General features: G+C 39.3%; 1 protein-coding gene across 5 annotated transcripts in view; it reads left to right on the forward strand.

Annotated features, from left to right (window-relative positions):
- XRN1 (5'-3' exoribonuclease 1) overlaps nt 1-16,225 on the forward strand; it is a 101,301-nt gene that overhangs the window by 64,953 nt on the left and 20,123 nt on the right. For all 5 annotated transcript variants that reach the window (XM_073803738.1, XM_073803736.1, XM_073803737.1 and 2 more), the window contains 5 exons: nt 3,650-3,706; nt 3,846-3,978; nt 6,592-6,661; nt 9,228-9,435; nt 10,970-11,065. In XM_073803738.1, the coding sequence (XP_073659839.1) occupies nt 3,650-3,706; nt 3,846-3,978; nt 6,592-6,661; nt 9,228-9,435; nt 10,970-11,065 (564 nt within the window). The remainder of the gene's footprint in view (nt 1-3,649; nt 3,707-3,845; nt 3,979-6,591; nt 6,662-9,227; nt 9,436-10,969; nt 11,066-16,225) is intronic.

The following is a 16,225-nucleotide window of genomic DNA, read 5'->3' on the forward strand; positions in this document are numbered from 1 at the left end:
TTGGGTGCATAAACATTTTTTTTTTTTACTTTATTTTATTTTTGGCTGCGTTGGGTCTTTGTTGCCGTTAGCGGGCTCACTCTAGTTGCGGCGAGCGAGTGCTACTCTTTGTTGTGGTGCATGGGCTTCTCATTACACTGGTTTCTCTTGCTGTGGAGCACAGGCTCTAGAGTGCAGGCTCAATACTTGTGGTGCACGGGCTTAGTTGCTCCACGGCATGTGGAATCTTCTCAGGCCAGGGCTCTAACCTGTGTCCCCTGCATTGGCAGGCAGATTGTTAACCACTGTGCCATCAGGGACGCCCCATAAACATTTATAATTGTTATATCTTCTTCTTGGATTGATCCTTTGATCATTATGTAGTGTCCCTCCTTATCTCTTGTAACAGTCTTTATTTTAAAGTCTGTTTTATCAGACACAAGTATTGGTACTCCAACTGTCTTTTGATTTCCATTTGCATGGATATCTTTTTCCATCCCTTCACTTTCAGTCTGTATGTGTCCCTAGGTCTGAAGTGGGTCTCTTGTAGACAGCATATATATGGGTCTTGTTTTGGTATCTCTTCAGCCAGTCTGTGTCTTTTGGTTGGGGCATTTAATCCGTTTACATTCAAGGTTATTATCAATATGTATGTTCCTGTTACCATTTTCTTAATTGTTTTGGGTTTGTTTTTGTGGGTCTTTTTCTTCTCTTGTGTTTTCCGCCTAGAGAAGCTTCTTTAGCATTTGTTGTAAAGCTGGTTTGGTGGTGCTGAATTCTCTTAGCTTTTGTTTGTCTGAAAAGCTTTTGATTTCTCCATTGAATCTGAATGAGATTCTTGCTGGGTAGAGTAATCCTGGTTGTAGGTTTTTCTCTTTCATCACTTTAAGTATATCCTGCCACTCCCTTCTGGCCTGCAGAGTTTTTGCTGAAAAATCAGCTGATAACCTTATGGGGATTCCTTTTTATGTTATTTTTTGTTTTTCCCTTGCTGCTTTTAATACTTTTTCTTTGAATTTAATTTTTGTTACTTTGATTAGTATGTATGTGTCTTGGTGTGTTATTCCTAGGGTTTATCCTGTATGAAATTCTCTTTGCTTCCTGGGCTTGGGTGACTGTTTCCTTTCCCACGTTAGGAAAGTTTTCGACTATAATCTCTTCAAATATTTTCTCAGACCTTTCTTTTTCTCTTCTTCTTCTGGGACCCCTATAATTTGATTGTTGGTGAATTTAGTGTTGTTCCAGAGGTTTCTGAGATTGTCTTCAATTCTTTTCATTCTTTTTTCTTTATTCTGCTCCTCGGCAGTTATTTCCACCATTTTGTCTTCCAACTCACTTATTTGTTCTTCTGTCTCAGTTATTCTGTTACTGATTCCTTCTAGTGTGTTTTTCATTTCAGTTATTGTGTTGTTCATCTCTGTTTGTTTGTTCTTTAGTTCTTCTAGATCTTTGTTAAACATTTCTTGTATTTTCTCAATCCATGCCTCCATTCTGGTTCTGAGCTTCTGGATCATCTTTACTATCATTACTCTGAATTCTTTTTCAGCTAAATTGCCTGTTTCCTCTTCATTTATTTGGTCTTGTAGGTTTTTACCTTCCTCTTACGTCTGTGACATATGTTTTTGCCGTCTCTCTCTCTCTTTCTTTTTTCTTTTTAATGAGCGGGATTGTGTTCCTGTCTTACTGGTTGTTTGGCCTGAGGCTTCCAACACTGGAGTTTGTAGGCTGTTGGGTAGAGCTGGGTCTTGGTGCTGAGATGAGGAACTCGTGAGACCTCACTCCAATGAATATTCGCTGGGGTCTGAGGTTCTCTGTTAGTCCAGTGGTTCCGTCACAGAACTCCCACCACAGGAGCTTCAGCCCGACCCCTGGCTCGTGAACCAAGATCCCGCAAGCCAAATGGGGTGGCAAAAAAAAAGAGAGAGAGAACAATAACAAAGTAAAAGATAAAATTAGACTAGGAAGCTAACAGATATGTTAGAAAGAATATAAAAATAAAAATATAGATGAATCAACAACTGGAAGGTACAATAGTACAATTGTAAAAAGGAGGCAGAGGGAAAAGAGGGGAAAAAAAAGGCAGGGATGGAGGCCTTGGCTGTGGAGGGCGGGGCCTAAGCAAGGGCAAGGTTTGGGCGGTGGGTGGGGCCTGTGCTCAGGACCCACAGGGCGGGAAAAGGCCCTCATGGCTGTGTGGGGTGGGGGGTGGGGCTTAGGCTCAAAGGAACAGGAGGGACCCAGGCGTACCCCCCACCCCTGGTCTCAGAGGCCAGGGCCTCACCTGGGAACCCAGCAGGCTCCCTGAGTCTGATTGGGAAGGGCAAACTCCCTCTGCTCCCCTCCCACTCCTCCTGGAGGGCCCCTCCCGCCTGCCTCGCCTGATCTCCCCAGCCTCCCTCCTGTGCCCCCACAGCCTGGAGGGGGCTTTGGAGAGCAGGGTCCAGCCTGGGAGCTCAGCAGGCTCCCCGTGCCCACATGAGTGGGGCAAACAGCCTCTGCTCCTCTCCCACTACTCCCAGAGGGCCCTTCCCGCCTGCCTATCCTGCTCTCCCCAGCCTCCCTCCTATGCCTCTAGGACCCACGTGGCCTGAAGGAGGCATTGGTGGGGGGGGGGGGGTGCTACCGGCCTGGGAGCTCAGCAGGCTCCCTGGGCCAGAGTGGGCCGGGTGATCGCCCTCTGCTCCTTTCCTGCTCCTCTTGGAGGGCCCCTCCTGCCTGCCTTTCCTGATCTCCCTGGCCTCAGGGGCACCCATCCTGTCAGGCCTCCACTTCTCCTCCCCCCTGAGTTCCCCCACCTTGGGCATCAGGGTCCCCCACCAGCGGCTGGCAGGCACCCTAGTTGTGGGGCGATGCTAACTTGCATCTTCCCACACAACCATCTTGACTCCTATTCTCACATTTCTATTAGGTAGAACAGGTAATATTATTTCCATCTTACAGATTGAAGGAAGCTGGTGCTTAAGTGTGAGGTCACAGAATTAACAAGTAGCAAATGGAGGAGAAAACTCTTCTTCCAGCATTTTTAGATAGTCAAAAATTTAAACACCAAAGCCAGTTTCCAAAAGCAAAGACTTTGTATGAATGTTACCTTAATTTTTATAAGTAGCCACAAAACCCAAAGTATTGACATAGATCAATACTTTATACCTGTTTTTCCTTTACTGTTAATCTTTATTGACTATTATATACAATTCTTCTTAGGATAAAAAGGCATTTGAATAGGATAGCATTTACATAAAGTTCAAAACTGACAAGTATAATCTTTAGTGTTAGAAATAAGGTTACATTGGGGAGGGGTAGTAACTGGAAGACAATACAAGCGTTCCCTATTTTTAATTTCTTTTTTCAAGGTCTTTTAAGTTGTGCTTAGTAGTGTTCTGTTTCTTGAACTGAGTGTGGATATACATACATATGCTCATACTATAAAAATTCATCAGATTTTATACTTATAAGTTTGCATTTTTCTATATGTCTTATATATCAACAAAAAAATTTTACTTCAAAAAATGTAAGAATTTATTTATTCATCCTTGCTTGCATCTAAAGAAATTCACAAATCTTAAAATTACTCATTTCTTTTGGCTTTTTAACATTCAGGCATGTCCATATATTGAAAAATAATTTAAAATTTTAATATTTTAAAAATATTTTCAAATTCTTCTTTCCTCAGCAAAGAAAGAATAATAAGAAGGTTCGAGTGACAGTGAAGCCCCATTTGCTATACAGAGTAAGTTTCCTGTCAGAGAATTCAGAGTTGTTGTTTTTGCTTTGAAAGTATAGAAGGAACAAAATGTTTTCAATACATTAGTAGAAAAACTTCTTAAAATTAGTGTTAATAATAATAATTAAATCTTTCTTCTCTTCAGCCTTTAGAACAGCAACATGGAGTCATTCCTGATCGGGATGCAGAGTTTCGTCTCTTTGACCGAGTTGTAAATGTGAGAGAGAACTTTTCCGTTCCAGTTGGCCTTCGGGGCACCATCATAGGAATTAAAGGGGGTAATAATTCAATATTTGACGTGTCTCCAACTGTGTTTATATTGTAGAGTGAAACACAAACTTGTGTGTGTTATACGTAAGCAGTAAGCAACTATAAATCAGGAAAAACACTAAATCCTTTTATGTTTTAGTTAAGTTTTTTCCAGCTTTAGGTTTTCAGAGAAAATTCTTCTTCTCTATCTTGTGTAATCATCTGGGAAGTGATTAAAACGTGGGGAAGTTGAGGAATGGCTGCTGAAAATTTGGTAGCTTATGTGTAGCACATTAAAATTATCTAAAACCTTAGAATACATACTTGTGTTTTCATGAAACTAAGAGAAACATTTCATCGGGCTTCATCTAACCTTGTTCAGGGCTTTACCTTAATTGTCATTGTAATCTCTTGATATCTGTGGAGAAATAAACAAACATGATGCATCAGCTTATTTGTGGTTAAAAGATTTGCATATTTATTTGAATTTTATGAATACAACTAGATATTGTATGTAAAACAGACCTATCAATCTGTTGTATAACAATGTGCATATAGTTAACACTACAATACTATACATTTAAAAATGGTTACAATGATAAATTTTATATTATATGTTTTTTACAAAAAAAGAAAAAAAAAAGAAAGAAAAATGAGAGTATGGAAAGAAAAGGGAAGAATTAGCTAAGGATCTAAAAATGCCTCAAAGGGATGCCTGGAGTGAGTAGCTTTGCAGCATAGATTCCAAAAAAAAGTCAACCCAACATGAAGCAGCAAATCAGGTACCTAGAGGTCAGAGCGCTGGCAGCACTGTCCCTCCATATCCCAGGCACTCAGCCTTGGTCTCACTGCCAGAAAGAAGGAAGAGCAGACAGGCCATGAGCCTAAGAGAGCTGCTTATTTATTGCCAACAGTGTGCCCGGCACTTTTACATTTTACATTTAACCCTCCCAACCACCTGAGAGGGAGATATTATTTCCTCGCCTAAGAGTTTAAGTGACTTGCCCAAATTTACACAAATAAGTGGCAGAGCTGGGATTTGAACTCTGTGCCCTGTTTCTTTTCTAACTTTGAGCAGTGGTTCTCCACATTTGCACATCTTCTTGGGGTCTGCCTCTAAAAAGAGAATTTTCTTCCCTGATTTTTCTTTGAATTTTTTTGGGTACATTTCTGGTGCTGAAAATGGAGGTGGGAAGGTTAAGTAGGTTAAGCCCAGGGTAAGTATGGTAAGGGTCAGATGGGTGCAATGAAGCAACCCTCCTGCTGCTATCTGTTCAGCCTCAGGCATTGGCAGTTCAAATGTTGAGCTTATTGGATTGTACTCTAATTAGATTGTCCTGAAAAAGCCTTAGAACTCTGATAACATAGAAGTTTCCTTTCTTCTGACAACCCCTATCAGTAGTAGTGACCACTTGGAATTTTGTCTTGACAAAAATTTTAAAGCTACATCTACTCTGAGTGGAAAAAGCTCTGTCATTGATTAACCATATCTGCCATGGACATGGAATATAAAGGGAAATATTTGTCTTACTGCCTTCAGCTGATACCTCATCTCCGTTGTCATCTCCACTAAAGGGGGTGAACAATCCTCTTATCAATAATCTTTTGAGTAAGTGGCTTCTCCCTCAGACGGGAAACAGGAACTTAGAAAGTGGACCTTAAGCCTTCAGAGGAGAAACTCCTGCCTCCCATTGAGCCCCACTTTCTTGGGTTTAGATTTTAGGTAAAAGTGTCAGGTGAAAGGTACAGCTAGATGGGGGAGAATGAGTAAGCTCTGCAGGCCTGGTTTCATTTGGGCAATGAGGGACCAAGAATGAGGGACCAAGAATGAGGGACCAAGAATGAGGGAAACATCCCCCAACCCCTAACATAGTATCAGGTATGGTATTAGCATTCTCCCGAGAAACAGAACCAATAGCGTGGAAAGGGGTGGGGATAGAGATGGGGAGAGAGAGAGAGAGAGAGAGAGAGAGACAGAGTCAATTCTAAAGTTATGTGATAGACTCTATTATTAATTTGGGCTTAGAATTCAAATATTATTATAGTTAATTATTTCACTTTATCTTGGCATTTTAGTAAATTTAAACTTTCCAGTTATATCCCATCATCCTCTCTGCCAAAATTTATTCTTTTCTGTTCCTCCTTAAGTTTATTGCACCACAGTCTTTCTCACGTGTCTCATGTCTCAGTCATGCCATCCATTAACTACCAAGTCATCTCAGCCAGAACTTCGGAGTAGTCTTTGACATCTCTGTTCTTTTTGTCTACACAGGTCACAAACTCCTGCCAGTTCTATCTAGTAGTATATCCGTTCTCTCCATTCTGTTCCTTTCATTACTGCCATGTCTTCAAATCTTCATTTCCTTTGTCTGATTGTAAGACCTTCTAAACCGCAAATTCCAAAGTTATCTCTTATTTACTCTCTTTTTATGAATAATTTCCAACATACAGCAAAACAGAGAGAAAAATATAATTAATTCTCACAGCATCTAATTTAAAATAGTATTATTTTACTCTGTGAGCTTATTTTCTTTTCATTCACTCTCTGTATTGATAGTTGTAGTGCTTCTTATCCCCCAAAAACTTACATGCTGATTTTTCTTTTATTGTATGATTTTTCAGTCTCTCTCTTTTTTAAACAGCTAATAGAGAAGCTGATGTACTATTTGAAGTGTTATTTGATGAAGAATTTCCTGGAGGTTTAACAATAAGGTTTGTATTTCCAGATGATAATTATACTTTGTAAATATGCCCATGTGGCCAATAACTACATTACTTGTTTATTTGTCCACAATTTCAGTTCCTAGTATGTACAAGACATCATACTTGCTACCAGGAGTGTAACAGTGAATAAGACAGACATGATTTCTACCCTCATGGAGCTTTCATTTTAGTAGGGGGGATACATTGAGTTGGCCAAAAAGTTCGCTCGGGTTTTTTGTAAGATGGTACCAAAAACCCGAACGAACTTTTTGGCCAACCCAATAATTAACTTACTACAATATTAATTTTTTAATTAAAATGTGACAAGTGCTGGGAAGAAGTATTTCAGGTGTCTATAAGAGTATGATCTGTCCTGAGAGTTCTAGAAAGGCTTTCTTTAAGCAGTGACGTTTAAAATGGGACATGAAGAATAGGTAACTGGAGGAAGAGTGACAAGTGGTCAGGAAGAAAGAATAGCATATGCAACAGAGGACATTTTCACTCATTTAAAAACTAAAAGAATGCAGGTGTGTCAACTTCAGCAACTGTGTAAGATTAGAGTAAGGGAGAAGAGCAAGGACCACACTACGCAGGAACTGGTAAGCCACTTTCAGGACATGCTAAGGATCTTGGTATCATGGTCTTTATCATTAAAGCAATGTGAAGCCATCAAAATCAGAAATGTGACATGATCAGATTTGCATTTTTTTTAAGGTTAAATAACTTGAGGAATAGAAATGTTCTTTGAATTGAGTGACATTTTAAGTCTTTGTCATTTGTTTTAGTGGAGTTGTGGGTGCTCAAGCTAGATTGGGTTGGTTTGAGGAGTGAATGGCAGGTGTAACAAGGGAGGCAAGAAACTGAGCTGACCCTTGAGAAGTTTGACCATGAAGGGGAGAAAAGATAACTGGGGGTGAGGAGGTTTAAAGGAAGAGGATTGGATTGTTTGTTTTTAATTTAACATGGCGGAGACTTGTTCAAATCTATTTTGGGGAGCATTAATAGAAAGAAAGTTTAAAATTATAGGAAAAAGATCATGTTAGAATGAGAGGTGCCATGGAATATTAGAAAGTGTGGGCTCTTTCACTTAACCTTTGTGTTACCTTAGGTAGGTTAGTTAAAAGCATTCTGACCCTCAATTTCCTCATCTATAATGAAGATGTGCACTTCACTAGGTGATTGTGAGGGTTAAATGAAATCCTTTCCAGTTTTCCTTTCTCCCTTCTAAACACCAACTGGAAAACTGAACTGAAGTTAGCTTAGTTTCTTTTTCTCCTCTGTTTTGATTAGTGGTAATTAAAATAAAAAATTAATTACTCTTATTTAGCCTATTTGCATAAAATCACAATCTTCAGTCCTTACAAGTAGTGATCACATTCAGAATACTATTATTGTTTTGCAACTTGAATGTGCCTATTACCCAAAGACTTTACTGTCTGCACTCTTTTTTTTTTTTTTTTTTTTTTGTGGTACGTGGGCCTCTCACTGCTGCGGCCTCTCCCATTGCGGAGCACAGGCTCCGGACGCACAGGCTCAGCGGCCATGGCTCACTGGCCCAGCAGCTCCGCAGCATGTGGGATCCTCCCGGACCGGGGCACGAACCCGCGTGACCTGCATCGGCAGGTGGACTCTCAACCACTGCGCCACCAGGGAAGCCCTACTGTCTGCACTCTTAAATGCAGCAGCAGGGTCTGGATCCCATATCTGATTTTATTTTTCATGAAAATGTTTGATTACCAATAACTTTAGGCAAAATAACTTTGAAATATATTTTTAGGATGATTAACTTTTTTCTCAGGGTTTTTTTTTTCCTCTCCTAGGTAGAGACACCGGATTTCTTGACTGACTGAGAGCTGTGTAAAAGATTACATGCCTGCAATATATTCATTTCTATAATGCAGAATCTTAAACTATAGTTCTCACAAAAATATTTTCTAGAAATCTTACAAAGATTTCTCATGAAGGAATTCTACTTCCCCATGATCTCAGAATATAAGAAAATTACTTTCTAAAGAGGTGATAGAGTTGAAAACTTTTGACCAGAGAAGGCTTATTTTAATATCTAAACACTTTTATCAAGGCCAGGAAGGAAGGAAATCGCAAATACTTGTCTCTTAGCCTTCCCAGTTCTGGAACATTAAGATGGGAAGATGAGGATAAAAAGAACTGGACTCAACAATTGATCAGGAGACAAAAGTGATCAAAGCTAACATTTGCCCTGTTGCATAGGTAGAGCCACACTAGCTCCACACGGGGTAGCTTCATAACTTTTTAAAGAAGTTTGACATTTAATTCATGAATTTTTGGTTAACTCAGCTATTATGTTGCAAGCCTTCTGAGGACAAACTAACACACACACACCTCTACACATACAACTATACCTCTAGAACATTTTCAGAAACTTTTCAGAAATCTTATAAATTGAGATCTTTCTATGATTTCAAGTTCCTTTACTGAATTTAAAAGTAATATTTCTTAATTAGGATTACGGACTGTCCACCCCAAAATTATTTGATTCTTTTAGCTCCCTTTAGTATTAATTTCCTCTGACCCTGATAAAACTTTTTACCTTTAGGTGCTCACCTGGTAGAGGTTATCGACTGCCAACAAGTGCCTTGGTGAACCTTTCTCATGGGAGTCGCTCTGAAACAGGAAATCAGAAGTTGACAGCCATTGTGAAACCACAGCCAGCTGTGAATCACTATAGCTCAAGTTCATCAATTTCATCTGGGCATTTGGGAGGTCTGAACCATTCCCCTCAATCACTTTTTGTTCCTACTCAAGTAAGACTTTTATTTAAATAATGATCTTGAAAATATCTGTTTTCTCTTTGTATATTTACTTGGTAGACTAACACTTATTTTGTCTTATATCACCCAAATGTCCTATATTATCTCCTACAAAATGACATTAATTTGAAAGGTAAGGGAGAGGACTATATCATGTTTATCAAAGGCAATTTTCAAATTCCCACCATATAACTCATGGGTGATTTCCTTTATTTCATCTTCCTCAGGGCAAAACTTGAATTGTTTTGTGTGAGATACTTAACTTTATTTAATTCCATGGCCCCAAATTTTAACCAAACTTTTTGTTTTGTTTGTTTTGTTTTGTTTTTAAACATCTTAATTGGAGTATAATTGCTTTATATTGTTGTGTTAGTTGCTGCTGTATAACAAAGTGAATCAGCTATATGCATACATATATCCCCATATCCCCTCCCTCTTGAGCCTCCCTCCCACCCTCCCTATCCCACCCCTCTAGGTGGTCACAGAGCACTGAGCTGATCTCCCTGTGCTATGCAGCTGCTTCCCACTAGCTATCTGTTTTACATTTAACCAAACTTTTTAATCCAAATAGCACATGTTTATTATAGACTAATTAGAAAACAGATAAGTAGATGATAACAAAGGAAACAAGCAAAAATCCTCTCAAATCTCATAGGTAACCACTGTCAAATTTTGTTGCATATTTTTCTAGATTTTTAATTTGCATGAAATCAGTTCTCCATAAGTAATAGCTGATTTTTTTAATCAGATTATTTTTGTGTAAGATAAAAAATTTTTTAATTTTTTTAAAATTTTATTTATCTTTGGCTGCATTGGGTCTTCGTTGCTGCACGCAGGCTTTCTCTAGTTGCAGCGAGAGGGGGCTACTTTGTTGTGGTGCACAGCCTTCTCATTGCAGTGGCTTTTCTTGTTGCGGAGCACAGGCTCTAGGTGCACGGGCTTCAGTAGTTACAGCACGTGGGCCCTAGAACATGCGGGCTTCAGTAGTTGCGGCGCGTGGGCTCAATAGTTGTGGTGCATGGGCTCTAGAACACAGGCTCAGTAGTTGTGGTGCAGGGGTTTGGTTGCTCCACGGCATGTGGGATCTTCCTGGACCAGTGATCGAACCTGTGTCCCCTGCATTGGAGGTGGATTCTTAACCACTGAGCCGCTAGGGAAGTCCCAAAAATTTTTTAAATAAATATTATTAAATATTAGCTTGAATAAGATAATATGCCAGTACACTGGAAGACCAAAAAAAAATCTTCTGGTGGGATATTGATTCAGTATAATCCTTTATAGCATTTGTTATGCTTTAAATATTTTTTAATAACCAATTACGTCTGTAGAAGAACATTTTTCACTCCAGCAGTATACTTTTATGGTTACTATACAGAGCTCCAGAAAAAAACAACTAAGATAACAGATAATGAAATTTAAATATCCTGTCTACTGCTAAATAGCTTTAATAAATAAATTATTTGATTTTTAGTCTGAATCTTTATTTTTTCATGTTTCAGTTTTCCTTAAGTTTTTTGTACTTTCCCAGGTACCTGCTAAAGATGATGATGAATTTTGCAACATTTGGCAATCCTTACAGGGATCTGGAAAGGTTCAACACTTTCAGCCACCTCTACAAGAGAAGGTTAGTATACCTTGCTTGATGGACATTTAATTTTTTTTAATTTATTTTATATTTCTATTTTAGGTATGCAGTGATTACTTTTCCTCCTGAAATCTCATAAAATAGAAATAACACTTTGATCTTGAATTTTCATAGTTCTCTTAGGCTACATGTGTTTTTGGACTAATGAGTAAGAATGTAGACAATTTTTCTTTTTAATAAAGGCTTTAATGGCACTCATTAACTTATTCACTTCCACTTGAATATATAGCTTTATGCTGGCAGTTGGTTGTCTTAGATGTGAATGAGCAAATTCACATTCCTTGATAGAGTTTAAGAAAAGGAAAGAAATTCTGCTGAAAGAGTAGACTCAGGCACCAAAAAAAAGGAAAAAGAAAAGGAATGAATTCCTACTACATTTTTTGCTAATTACTAACCTAACTTCTCAGCTTAGGTCAAAAAGGAATGTCCTCTCAGGTTTATAAACCAGTAGCCTGCACCATGAGGGCCTAATTTATTCTAATGTCCCCCCTGATGGTGGCATCATCAGTGCTAGGGAGGGGAAAATAGCAAAGGGAATGTTCGTAAAGTAAACATGAAACGTGAGAGTGACAACAACACTGTAAGTCAACTGTACTTCAGTTTTTAAATAAATAATAATAAAGTGGGAAAAATAATCTAAACAAAGTAAAAAAAAAAGTGAGAGTTACAACGCACAGGTCACTTCTGCCAATATGCTCTTTTAAGTTTTCCTTAGATCATTCATAAATCTTTCTACATAAATGTAATCCATAACCAGATTTTTTAACCCTCTTTTCCTCTCTCATTTATTTAATATGGCTAATTCCTCAAGAGTGCTTTTTTATCATTCATTCAACGTGTATTTATTAAGTGCCTACCATGTGCCAGGCATTGTTCTATGCACTGAGAATATAGCTGCAAACAAAACAAAAATCCTGGCTCTCATACAGTTAGTACTGTAGGGAGGAAAGGACAATAAATAAGACCAAAAAAATGGTATATTAGATGATAATATAAGTTTGAGAAAAATTGCAGGGAAGCAGGATAGGGAATTTTGGGGAGGGGGAAGGCAAGGTTTTTCAGGGTTTTTGTTTTCTTATTGTTGGTTTTTTAGGGGGGTTTTTGTTTTTTTTTTTTTTTGCTTTGTTGATTTGTTTTCTGGTTTGGGTTTTTTTTTTAATTTTGGTTGTGCTGGGTCTTGGTTGCAGCAGGCAGGCTCCTTAGTTGCAGCTCATCAGCTCCTTAGTTGCAGCAGGTGGGCTCCTTAGTTGCAGCTCATCAGCTCCTTAGTTGCAGCACATGGGCTTCTGAGTTGCAGCAGGCGGTTTCCTTAGTTGCAGCTCACAGGCTCCTTAGTTGCGATTTACTGGCTTCCTAGTTGCAGCACATGGACTCCTTAGTTGTGGCATGTGAACTCTAAGTTGCAGCATGCATGTGAGATCTAGTTCCCGGACCAGGGATCGAACCCGGGCCCCCTGCCTTGGGAGTGTGGAGTCTTAACCACTGCACCACCAGGGAAATGCCCTGCAGTTTTAAGTGGAATGTTCAGGTAACATTTGAGCAAAGATTTGAACGAAATGAGGAGTGGACATACAGATATCTGAGGGGAGAGTATTCAAGACAAAGTCAAAGGCCCTGTTGGGGGTGGTGACCCCTGGCATACACAAGGATGAGGAGACCATTTGGCTGAATCAGTAGGGTGAGTTGTAGGAAATGGAATTAGAGAGGTAAGAGATTGATACTATGTAGGACCTCCTGGACCATTATAAGGACATTGGCTTTTTACTCAGTGAGATAGGGAATCAGCAGAGGGTTTTGCACAGCAGAGTGACATGGTTTGACTTATATTTTAATAGGATCACTCTGCCTGCTATCTTGAGAATAGAATGTAGAGGAACCAAGGTGGAAACAGAGACTAGTTCAGAGACTATTGAAATCATCAAGATAGAGTTGATATTGACTTGGACCAGGGTAGTAGGACCCTGTGAAAAGTGGTCAAATTCTAAACATATTTGGAAGGGATTTCCAGCTGATGATGAATTGGATATGCGGGTAAAAGAGAAAGAATGTATTAAAGGACGTGACTGTTAAGGCCTGGATAGAGGGGCTATTAACTGAGGTGGGAAAGACTGCAGATCTGGTAGGTTTGTGGGGGAAGATCAGGAGTTCAATTTTGTTAAGTTTGAGATGTATACTAAACATTTAAGAAGAGTTATTGGAGTTAGATACTTGAGTGGAGATGTAGAGTTGGACATTGAGTCTGAAGGTCATCAATGTTGTCCAGGCTGGAGAGAGAAATTTGGGAATCATTATATACATATATATGTATATACACCCACACATATACATATATGTGTGTATATGTGCATATGTGCATATATGTGTATATATCTATATCTATTTATCTATATCCAAGAAAGTGGATAGATAGAAAAAAGTTCAACAACTTAGCCTTAGAGCATTCCATCCTTCAAGAGTCAGTGAGACTAGGTGGAACTAACAAAGAAGACTGAGAAGGAATGGCTGGTGACGGGAAGAAAATCAGGGAAGGGTGGTTTCTAGATGCCACGTGAAGAACAGATGTCAGAGAGAACAGAGTAATCAACTGTGTCAAACGCTGCTGATGGATCAATTAAGATGAAAACTGAGAATTGACTATGCACGGAATTTAGCACACGAAGGCCATTGGGAACATTGACAAGAACAGTTTCAGTTAAGTGATAGGAGCGAAATACTGATTTGCGTGGGTTTAAGAGAAAAGAGGAAGAGAGAAATTGGAGGCAGCAAATATGGATAATTCTTTCAAGGAGTTTTGCTCTAAGAGAAAACATTACCCCGAGTCTCTCCTCTTTCCTTTCCCTATTTGTTCAGGTTCTTTGTTAACCTCTGTTCTTCCAGCCTTTCACTGGGGGCTGTTCCCTAAAACGCAACAGTTTTCTTTTCCCTTTTGCCTTATTCCTTGACTGGTGACTTTGGGTCTTTCTTCTCTGCTAATTAACACTTAATCTATGTCTCTAATTCCAACCTCTCAATCAAGATCTAACCCAATATCTCCAACTTTCTAGAAGACAGGTATAGATGGATGCTCCGCCATCACCTCGACTTCAGGATGTCTCACAACTGACCTCATCTAAAGCCTCTTCTCTTATCCTTATTTTCTAACGCAACCATTTACTCAGGCATATAATCTGAAAAGCATGAGGTCAAAAATTTTTGCTTCTTCTCTCTAATATTTTTTGCATTGAATCCCCAAATCTTTTTACCCCTTCTCAGTTTTTACAACTGGACCTTAAATTGTCATCCCAGCCCTAGATTAACCTCCTATCTGTGCTTCCTGTTTCTTACGTCTTTCCTTTCTAGTCCTTCTTACATAGTACTTCCTACCTAATCTTTCCTAAAGAGCCTTTCACCAGTGTTGCTCAATCATGGCATAATTGAGCAACGTATCTAATAATAAGGACTCCTGCTTTTGAACTCAGTTTATGCCCTGTGGCAGTGTAGTGAAGATAAATCTGGTATTAGACTCAGAATCAGGAAATTGGGTTTTGTGCCTCAAGTTGCACAAATCTGATTTCCCTGGGCTTCTGTGGCCTCGTGTATAAAATTACGGCTTGGACTTAGATGAACTCTGAGGTCTTTTCCAGCCCTCAAATAGTGTTGTTCAAATACTCTAGAATGTATAGGGCTTCCTGTTTAATAGTAGTGGAATTCAACCTCAACTCAAACTAATATTTAGGCCTTCTGCCTAGTTCTTATATAAAGTATGTCAACTATTTGGTAAAATGGTCTGTTCTAATCAGATTGGTCTCCTAACTTTCCCTTTCCCATAAACAGGTAATTTCCACTTCAGATTCTGTGTTTGCATTGTTCCTTCCACTTAGGATGCCCTTTCCTCTCTCACTGCCAAAAAGTCTACTAGCTATGACCACCAATTTCCTTGAGATGGAATGCCACACTTGATATTATATTTCCTCAGAATCTTCTGTATGTATCTCTTATTATTAGGTGCTATTTCATTATTTATATCAGCTGAACACTCCCATGTTTTATGTCTTGCATATTCTAAGAATTATGAGCCACCACATATAACACTTATATCCATGAAGCCTTAATAAGCAGCCTGGAATTCATCTGATAAGCAAATTATAGAGAACTCAACATGATTTTTTTTTATAAAAAAAGGTATTCATGCTTCTGGAAAAGGCAAAACTATAGAGTCAGTAAAAATATCAGTGGTTGCCAGAGATTATTGGGAATGGGAGAGATGAATTGGTGGAGCACAGAAGATTTTTAGAGCATTGAATATGCTCTGTATGATACTATAGTGATGGACATATGTCGTTACACACTTGTCCAAACCCATAGAATATACAACACCAAGAGTGAACCCAATGTAAAATAAGGACTTGGGGTAACAATTATATGTCATTGTAGGTTCATCAGTTGTCACAAATGCACCACTCCAGTGGGGATGTTGATAATGGGGAAGGCTATGCATGTGTGGGGCGGGAGGTATAGGGGAAATCTCTGTACCTTCCTCTCAGTATTGGTGTGAACCTAAAACTGCTCTTTCAAAAAGTCTTTAAGGGCTTCTGGTGGCGCAGTGGTTAAGAATCCACCTGCCAACGCAGGGGACACGGGTTCGAGCCCTGGTCTGGGAAGGTCCCACATGCTGCAGAGCAACTAAGCCTGTGCACCACAACTACTGAGCCTGTGCTCTAGAGCCCACGAGCCACAACTACTGAGCCCGTGTGTCACAACTACTGAAGCCCACGCGCCTAGAGCCCGTGCTTCGCCACAAGAGAAGCCACCGCAATGAGAAGCCCACTCACCGCAACAAAGAGTAGCCCCCGCTCGCCACAACTAGAGAAAGCCCGTGCCCAGCAACAAAGACCCAACACAGCCAAAAATAAATAAATAAATTTATTTTTTTTAAAAAGTGTTTAAAAAAAATTCAAGTCTTTATTGGCAGAATATGGCAATGTGACTGACACAAATAGCTTTATGTAGACATCAAACAGAAGAACTCAAAAAAACATACTTAAAAGTAGGATATTTTCTTTCTAATTAAACTTAGGGCACTTTTTCTCTGAAATGGTACTGTGAACATGGGTTTTAGAGTTAGAGCTCAGATATCAGCTCTCCTATTTAGTTCTGTAA

The sequence above is a fragment of the Tursiops truncatus genome, chromosome 4, assembly GCF_011762595.2.
Source record: "Tursiops truncatus isolate mTurTru1 chromosome 4, mTurTru1.mat.Y, whole genome shotgun sequence".
NCBI lineage: Eukaryota > Metazoa > Chordata > Mammalia > Artiodactyla > Delphinidae > Tursiops > Tursiops truncatus.